The sequence below is a fragment of the Esox lucius genome, chromosome 13 (assembly GCF_011004845.1).
Source record: "Esox lucius isolate fEsoLuc1 chromosome 13, fEsoLuc1.pri, whole genome shotgun sequence".
In the NCBI taxonomy this organism is placed as follows: domain Eukaryota; kingdom Metazoa; phylum Chordata; class Actinopteri; order Esociformes; family Esocidae; genus Esox; species Esox lucius.
Window position 1 is genome coordinate 38,926,417 of NC_047581.1, and position 9,237 is coordinate 38,935,653.

At 42.4% G+C, this 9,237-nt stretch overlaps 1 protein-coding gene across 1 annotated transcript; it reads right to left on the minus strand.

Moving 5' to 3' along the window:
* Positions 1-4,993: 4,993 nt before the first annotated feature.
* Positions 4,994-8,604, minus strand: LOC114840677. Its single transcript, XM_034296295.1, has 3 exons — positions 8,478-8,604; positions 7,044-7,496; positions 4,994-5,534 (listed from the first exon to the last, which is right to left on the minus strand). The coding sequence occupies exons 2-3, from the start codon at positions 7,480-7,482 to the stop codon at positions 5,101-5,103; spliced, it is 873 nt and encodes a 290-aa protein (XP_034152186.1). The 5' UTR covers positions 7,483-7,496; positions 8,478-8,604; the 3' UTR covers positions 4,994-5,100.
* Between the last annotated feature and the right edge of the window lie 633 nt (positions 8,605-9,237).

Consider the following 9,237-nt stretch of genomic DNA (forward strand, 5'->3'; position numbering starts at 1 on the left):
TAGGAATAATCCCTGATCGTCTTTATCGAACAACAAAACAACCATATGTAGTAGGCTATCAGCAGTTGTATGACGATTAATAAATCCAACATAGCCAGTGGAAATTTGGGCTTTTCCGGTCACCCAAATTGCTAACTGGTAGCTAATTGCCACCTAGCATACACAGTTTTCCCCTGAGCGCTCCTCTTAACTAAGCAGCGGGGAAAAAGTAACTGAAAATTCACTAGCCCTTTTATCCTTTTCTTTTTATTGACAATCTCTCTCACCTTCCCTTCCTGATCCTTCCCTCTCCGTCCAACCCTGATTCGCCAACAACATATTCTCGTCCAATCAGATCCCCTTACTACCCATTACCCACAGGTTAAATTGTTTTCGACCACATTTGTTTGGTAAGTACATTCTTAACAAACAACGAGAAAAACAGCATTATTTTAAGCAACAGTACTCTAGCAATAGTACTCCAGCAACAGTACTCCATTTTTCTTAAGTACTCCCTTTTATGAAAAAAAATTCACCCGGCTACATAAACCAAGCAGGACCTCTTAGATCCATGGACACAGGTAAGCTAGTAGAGTCCAAACCAAACATGGAGAAGATGTGTTTAGCAGTTATGCTGCACACAAATGGAATAAACTTCCAGAAGATCTTAGATGGGCCCCAAACGTTTCAATTTTTAAATACAGGTTAAAAACACTTCTCTTTTCACACACCTATGACTGAGCTCTTAAACAAAGCCTTACAGCTTTAATAGCTTCCCATGTTTTTATCACGTTTTATTCTTCTTCTATTTTCTTCTTCTATGTTTTATTATTATGATGTTGTTTTGATGTTTTCATTTGAGTATTTGTTTTTATGCAATTGTATTATTACATTTTTTCTTTGTAAAGCACATTGAATTGCTTCTATGTATGAATAGTGCTATATAAATGAACTTGCGTGCTAACCCTAAGTGTCAAGGAGTTTTGTTGTTGTGTGCGTGAAAAAAGGGAGCCAAACGCAGGGAGGTAGGTAATATAGCGGTTTCTTATTTTCAGAAAATAGCACGTATTGTAAAGGGCATACAAGTGCAAAAAACGAAAACGTGCCAACAGCTTACTCTTACAACACCAAACATAGAACAATACCTCACAAAGACGCCCCGGAACACAGGAACTAATATAGGTTACCTAACGAGGGAATGGACACCAGGTGTGTGCAATAACAAGACATGACAGTGCCGTGGGAGGAGGAGCGGCGTGACTAGAAGGCCGGTGACGACGCACGCCGAAACACCACGCCGGGGGAGAGGGCGTGTGTCTCCCTCGCGAGTCCTCGTTACACTAAGTTCCTAGTACTACTAACCCTAACCCTGACCCCAGGAGGAGAACCTGTTGCCTAGGCAGGGCTAAAAGAAATCCTCACAAACACAAAACTTTTTATTTATTTAGCTTGTAAATGTAAATAATTTGCATTGACTCATGTAATTTCAGCTGCCCCTGTCACTCCTGGTGATGTAAGTCTATCACTAGTTTCAGCCTGAATTCAGCCCACAGCCACACTGCTACATCGACTGCTGACATTTTAGGTTTCAAAAAAGAAAAATCACACACCCACTAAAATTAGACAGTTATGTTTTCAGAGAAGCATGACTTCTTAAACTAATACACAAACTAACATCCCTGAAGCACAACTAAGGTTTTGAAAATGAATGTGTGTGTAACCACGAAATAACAGAGTTGCATATCAATTTATACAGCTCTAAAACCTGTAATTATGTATTATGGTTGCATAAATACTGCCCTACCAAGAACAAGGACTTTCTGAGAAGCTAGATAACCTTAATGTTAAGTTGCTGCCATAAATTATGCTGCTGTGGTGAGATAAGCGTTTCTAAATAACAGGGTTGGGCTGTGAGAAACTTTGCCATAACACTGGAGCGTAGCGAGGGGAATTAATTGGTTTTGGTTAGGAATTTGTCAATAATACAGCTAAGCAAATCACCAAGGGAAACCCTGATGAATCTAACAGACTTCATCACAGATCTATTTAGCTTTTATTTGATTTAGTTAAATTACAGAATGGGCTTGTATTGATTTGATCTACTGAAGGGTTCACATGGAAAGTGTGATGTTGCTCCTCTCTCTCTGCATACGTGTGTGTGTGTGTGTGTGTGTGTGTGTGTGTGTGTGTGTGTGTGTGTGTGTGTGATCCATGTCTGTGTTGCTGCTGGGACCTGAATGTCCCCACAAAGATAGTAAAACATGACAAACATCCCTACCAAGGAAACAGTTGGTTTCTAGCTCAGGGGATTGATACAACTGGGCATTGTTTTAAAATTGGGGTTACTTTTTACGTTAAGGCATTAAGGTTAAGCTCAGCATTCAGGCATACATTTTTTTATATAGAGGTTAAGTTTAGGATAAGTGTAACAGGTAGGAAATAAGGAACATGGATTTCCGGGTCAGGTTTTGGTCTTAGATCCCAACAAAAATCTAAAGACATCCATCATCTTCCGCTTATCCAGGGCCGGGTCGTGGGGGCAGCAGTCTAAGCAGAGATGCCCAGACTTCCCTCTCCCCAGACACTTCCTCCAGCTCTTCCGGGGGGACACCGAGGCGTTCCCAGGCCAGCCGGGAGACATAGTCCCTCCAGCGTGTCCTAGGTCTTCCCCGGGGTCTCCTCCCGGTGGGACGGGACCAGAACACCTTCCCAGGAAGGCGTTCCGGAGGCATCTGAAACAGATGCCCAAGCCACCTCAGCTGACCCTTCTCGATGTGGAGGAGCAGCGGCTCTACTCTGAGCTCCTCCTGGGTGACCGAGCTTCTCACCCGATCTCTAAGGGATCGCCCAGCCACCCTGCGGAGAAAGCTCATTTTGGCCGCCTGTATCCGGGATCTTGTCCTTTTGGTCATGACCCAAAGCTCATGACCATAGGTGAGAGTAGGAACACAGGCACCAGAGACCTTACGGCCACAGCTCCGAGCGGCCGCTTCGACAATGACGGTGGAGCTCTGCCGGAGGTGGGAGTTAAAGATCTCTCTGACAGGAGACTAGGCCAGACGTTCCCAGCAGACCCTTACAAAACGCTTGGGTATTCCGAGTCTGTCCAGCTTCCTCCCCCGCCATCGGATCCAACTCACCACCAGGTGGTGATCAGTTGACAGCTCCACCCCTCTCTTCACCCGAGTGTCCAAGACATACGGCCGCAGGTCAAATGAAACGACAACAAAGTCGATTATCGACATACGGCCTAGGGTGTCCTGGTGCCACGTGCACTGAAGGACACCCTTATGCTTGAACATGGTGTTCGTTATGGACAAACTGTGACTAGCACAGAAGTCAAATAACTGAACACCGCTCGGGTTCAGATCAAGGGGGCCGTTCCTCCCAATCACGCCCCTCCAGGTGTCACTGTCATTGCCCACGTGGGCGTTGAAGTCCCCCAGTTGAACGATAGAGTCCGAGCACTTTCCAGCACCCCTCCTAGAGACTCCAAGAAGGTCGGGTACTCTGCACTGCCGTTCGGCCCGTAGGCACAAACAACAGTGAGAGACCTATCCCCGACCCGTAGGCGCAGGGAAACAACCCTCTCGTTCATCGGGGTAAACTCCAACACATGGCGGCAGAGCTGGGGAGCTATAAGCAAACCCACACCTGCCCGCCGCCTCTCACCATGGGCAAATCCAGAGTGGTGAAGAGTCCATCCTCTCTCAAGGAGTGTGGTTCCAGAGCCCAAGCCGTGCGTAGAGGTGATCCCGACTACCTCTAGTCGGAACCTCTCAACCTCACGCACAATCTCAGGCTCCTTCCTCCCCAGTAAGGTGACGTTCCACATCCCTAGAGCTAGTTTCCGTGTCCAGAGATCGGGTTGTCTAGGCCCCCGCCTTTGACTGCCGCCCGATCCTCTACGCACCGACCCCTTATGGTCCCTCCTGCAGGTGGTGAGCCAACAGTAAGGCGGCCCCAAGTCGCTCCTTCGGGCTGAGCCTGGCCGGGCCCCATGGGGAAAGGCCCGGCCACCAGGCGCTCGCGTACGAGCCCCAACCCCGGACCTGGCTCCAGGGTAGGGCCCCGGCTGCGCCATACGGGGCGACGTCACGGAACTCAACATTTTGCTCATCATTAAGGGGGTTTTGAACCGCTCTTAGTCTGACCCGTCGCCTAGGACCTGTTTGCCTTGGGAGACCCTACCAGGGGCATATAGCCCCAGACAACATAGCTCCTAGGGTCACTTGGGTACTCAAACCCCTCCACCACGTTAAGGTGGCAGTTCATGGAGGGGGAAAAAATAATTTAAAGACTATAATTTTTATTGATAAGGCAGTTTTTTGTAAAGGGTTAGGTTTAGAGCCAAATGTAAAATTGGGGTTAGGTTTAGAATTAGGGGTAGGCATTACCAGTTAAATAGTCCAGGGTGGTTTGGGGTGGGGGGATAGTACTGTGAGTATCTACAGCAAGTATAAGGAGATTACAACTCAGTGTAAACTGATGGAAGAACAGGCAATAATGTTTAAATGGGGAATATTGCTGACACACTAAACAATTAAGAAGAAAAATATTTGGAATATTTCAAGGGCATTCAACTTTGATGCCCCGTTTAGAAAAGTGTGTGTGTGTGTGTTTAATTTGTCTAAAGACAGGATGGAAAGGGGAGTGGGTAGCCTGCTTCATTACAACAGGATACAGTAAAACCAAATAAAGGACACTGACAGAGGTCTCAGTTTTGCCAGCTGACTGAATACACTACTAAATAACTAAGTAAATAACTAACAACTAATTCATTGGTTTAACACAGTTCTTTACTAGCAATATTAATACTTTGGCAATATTAGGTAGTAAACATCCATTGACAGAGAAGGTAAAGAACAGCCCGTTACAAACATACTTTTGTGTGTTTGTATGTGGGTGGAAATGTGTATGCCGCGTGTGTTAGCAGGACTCCTACAGCAGTCATGAGCACAAAAAGAGTCATGACAACAGAATGAGGATCAATGACACAACTACACGTTACTGGTTACAGTAATAACAGTTTATTCATCAAAATCTATGAGAATTCATGTCATACTGTTGAAACATGTACAATGCATTATTCTTTTCATTTTGTTGCACATTATCCACCCTTTAACAACAGGCTCCTGAATAAAGGTAAGGTTGGGGTTTTGGTTGGATAGTATCTTTGACAGTGATGCGTTTGGGGTCCCAGATGCAGTTCTCTTCCAGCCCACTGGGGACCATTCCACAGTTAGGAGGGACCCAGGCTGAGTCGTAACCATAGTCGTGCCACGTCTTCTGCCAACCTCCTTTGCAGGTGATTGTTTTCACTCTCCCAACATTTACCATGACTCTGATAACGACTCTCTGGTGTTCTGGAAGGTCCAGGGGATATCTGCTGGCTTTATCCAGGTCTCTGCTAAGATAGACACCAGGCCCCAGCATGCCGTCACTAGACGGACGGAAACCAGAGGCTAGGATTTGCGTTGCGCCCTGCCTAGAAGTGCCGTGGTACATTAGGTACTTTTGGTTATCTACTGGTTTGGGTTCAACCAGACGCCCCACCCCATATGGAAGAGTGAAGTCATCTTCAGCCCACATCATTCAGGTCCAAGCTGCTGTAAAGAACACACGTTGGTCAGCATTCTGTGAGGCACAACCCCTCCAGTTAGAAACTAGGGTACATTATGATGGTGTCTTAAGGAAAGTACAGCCCAGGGCAGATCTTTCAGGAGCTTATTGAATATTTTACAATTTGATGGTTCATCCCTCTCCAAGCAGTCTATGAGTACGAAAAGCTGAAATATATAATTGTTTTCTTTTAACAGCCTCAACTTAAACAAGTTCTTTTGAATTTGAACTGTTGTTTTTCATTGATTTCAGGTGACATGGACCTTAGGGAAACAGGATAGCCTAGTGGTCAAAACCTTTGGGTCTAAAGCTGAAAGGTTGCTAGTTTAAATCTCAGAGCCAGCCAGGTAACAAAACCCTGTACATATGCTCCACAGAAGTTGAAAAACCATGTCATGCCTTCTTGTTTAAAATATTATTTTAAGAGGTTCAGTTTGGCATCCTTTTAATCTTCTGAATGTTTTACAGACATAATTGACAAGACAAAGCAAGAATAAGCTAAAAAACAACCTAATGAACAGAAAAGGAGAAACAATAAAGAGAAATCATACCTAAGTCTGGAGGTGTGTTGACGTTGACCTCAGGAAACAAGTATGGTAATGTGACTCAACAGCTTTACATACATCATTTTATAAGTATACTTCAGGAAGTTGTGACAGGGGCGTGTTAAATGTACAAAGGAACAAGTTTCTACTTTTAGGTTTCGTTTCGTGTAGCATAGATTTTCAGGTAATGTAGTTGGTTTGTATATCTGGGGAAAGGCCACAGAAGACATCTGTTCTTTCCTGATATTTATAAATCATGGACATTTCTAACAAGCAGCAAATTATTACTTTCAAAAATAAATTACTGTATAGTGATTACAGATGGCTACAAATGACACTTTAACTTTTTTAATCTTAAAACATTGTAAGAATTAATATGTATGCAAAAATCTAAGCATTAAGATTTCATCTGCCTTTCAGATTGTTTAATTTTGTTGTCGATTTAGAGTGTGTGGAATTACACGCTGCCATGTCTGTAAAACATATTTTTGGAACATTAAAACTTTATTAATAATCAGATGAAACGCCTGCATGCGGGGTCTCTTGTGTGATTATTATACCTTGTCATTCATTCTTTAACTGCTTGCATGTTACAACGCTGCACAGAAATAGATTAGATTTATTCTTAATCTCTAGATTCCACCTCCAGTCAGGAGAAGAAAATGTTTCAGTTTCGGTTTCTCGTACACGCTCTGCAGCACAGAAAGAGTCATGACAATGGAATGTGGATCAATGACACAACTACGCGTTAATGGTTACAGTAATAACAGTTTATTCACCAAAATCAATGAGAATTCATGTCATACTGTTGAAACATGTACAATGCATTATTCTTTTCATTTTGTTGCACATTATCCACCCTTTAAAAACAGCATCTTGAATAAAGGTAAGGTTGGGGTTTTGGTTGGATAGTATCTTTGACAGTGATGCGTTTGGGGTCCCAGATGCAGTTCTCTTCCAGCCCACTGGGGACCATTCCACAGTTAGGAGGGACCCAGGCCGTGTCGTAACCATAGTTGTGCCACGTCTTCTGCCAACCTCCTTTGCAGGTGATTGTTTTCACTCTCCCAACATTTACCATGACTCTGATAACGACTCTCTGGTGTTCTGGAAGTTCCAGGGGATATCTGCTGGCTTTATCCAGGTCTCTGCTAAGATAGACACCAGGCCCCAGCATGCCGTCACACGACGGATGGAAACCAGAGGCTAGGATTTGCATTGCGGCCTGCCTAGAAGTGCCGTGGTACATTAGGTACTTTTGGTTATCCACTGGTTTGGGTTCAACCAGACGCACCACCCCATATGGAAGAGTGAAGTCATCTTCAGCCCACATCATTCAGGTCCAAGCTGCTGTAAAGAACACACGTTGGTCAGCATTGTGTGAGGCACAACCCCTCCAGTTAGTAACTAATGGTACATTATGATGGTGTCTTAAGGAGAGTACAGCCCAGGGCAGATCTTTCAGGAGCTTATTGAATATTTTACAATTTGATGGTTCATCCCTCTCCAAGCAGTCTATGAGTACGAAAAGCTGAAATCTATAATTATGTTTTCTTTTAACAGCCTTTCCAAACCTCAACTTAAACAAGTTCATTTGAATTTGAACTGTTGTTTTTCATTGATTTCAGGTGACATGGACCTTAGGGAAACAGGATAGCCTACTTGTCAAAACCTTTGGGTCCATAGATGAAAAGTTGTTGTTTCTTATCCTAGAGACAACCAAGTAAAAAACTCTGTCCAAATGCTCCAAAGAGCTTGAAATTAGAAAGCTGATGCTGACGCTAATTACTCCCAGGTCATTGCTGTAAAGAACAATGTTTTATTAGCATATTTCTTTGGTGAAATAACCTATTGTAGTGACTGCTTAAAATTAACTGAATCAAGGCCCACAGATTGGCTAGTTAACTTTTATTGTAAGGAACCTACAAAAAAAATTTATAAAATAGTGAACACTGTTATATTATATGAAAATGTCATAGGATATGTTGTTGATAAACATCTTATGGGCTAAATGTAACATGGGGTGTATTTGAGAATGTCTTATTCTTCTGTTCATGTCTCAAGAATTTGTCCTTTAGCAGAGAATTTCATGTAAGATAACTTGCAGTTATTTCAGATAGCAAACCCATGTCACAATCACAAATCAAGTAGAAAAACATTCAAAATATGGAAAACTGACATAAATTGTTTAAAATACTATTTTAAGGGTTACGGTTTTAGACCATTTTAATCTTCTGAACATTTTACAGACATGATTGACTATAAATAGCAAGGATCATCTAAACAACTTCATTACGAACAGCAAAAGGAAATCACCAAAAGCAATCATACCGTAGTAGGAGATTTCTTGATGTTGATCTCAGGATGCAGCTATTGTAAAAGTGACTGAACAGCTTTGTACGGTATATAGTTTATAACGTTCTACAGGAAACTTTAGTAGGTGGGGCTCAAATATGCAAAGGAATTTTCTACTTTTAAGTTTCGTTTCTAGAGTAGTGTACAGGATATTACATAATCAAGACTTGAAGGGGCCAGTTCTTACAGTAGATCTCATACAGAAGATGTTGCACTGTACAAAATCCCACCGAAGTACTCAGAGTACAACCACATTTCCCAAAAAAGTTGGGACACTGCCTAAAATGTAAATAAAAACAGAATTTAACAATGTGATTTTATTGTTTTTGGAAAAATACATGCCCATTTTGAATTTGATGCTAGCAATACATTTGAAAAAGGTTGGGACAGGGGCATGTTTGCCATTGTGTTGCATCACCTCTTCTTCTAACAAAACTCTGTAAGTGTTTGGGAACTGAGGAGACCAATTGCTTTAGTTTTGAAAGTGGAATGTATTCCCATTTTTTCTTGATATAGGATTGCAGCTGTTTAACAGTTCAGGGTCTCTTTTGTCGTATTTTTTGTTTCATAATGGGCCAAATGTTTTCAATCGCAATCAAGTTTATTTATACAGCACAATTTATACATAGAAGCAATTCAATATGCTTTACAAAAGAAAAATAAAATACAATAAAAATACAATCGGATAAAAACAAATACTAGAATAAAAACAATAAAACATCATAAGAAAACATAG

Coding starts and splice junctions, on each gene's coding strand:
- LOC114840677 (XM_034296295.1), bottom strand. CDS start 7,482: ATGATGTGGGCTGAAGATGACTTCACTCTTCCATATGGGGTGGTGCGT. Junction 5,535..7,043: donor AGATACTATCCAACCAAAAC/CCCAACCTTACC, acceptor TTCCATATGGGG/TGGGGCGTCTGGTTGAACCC.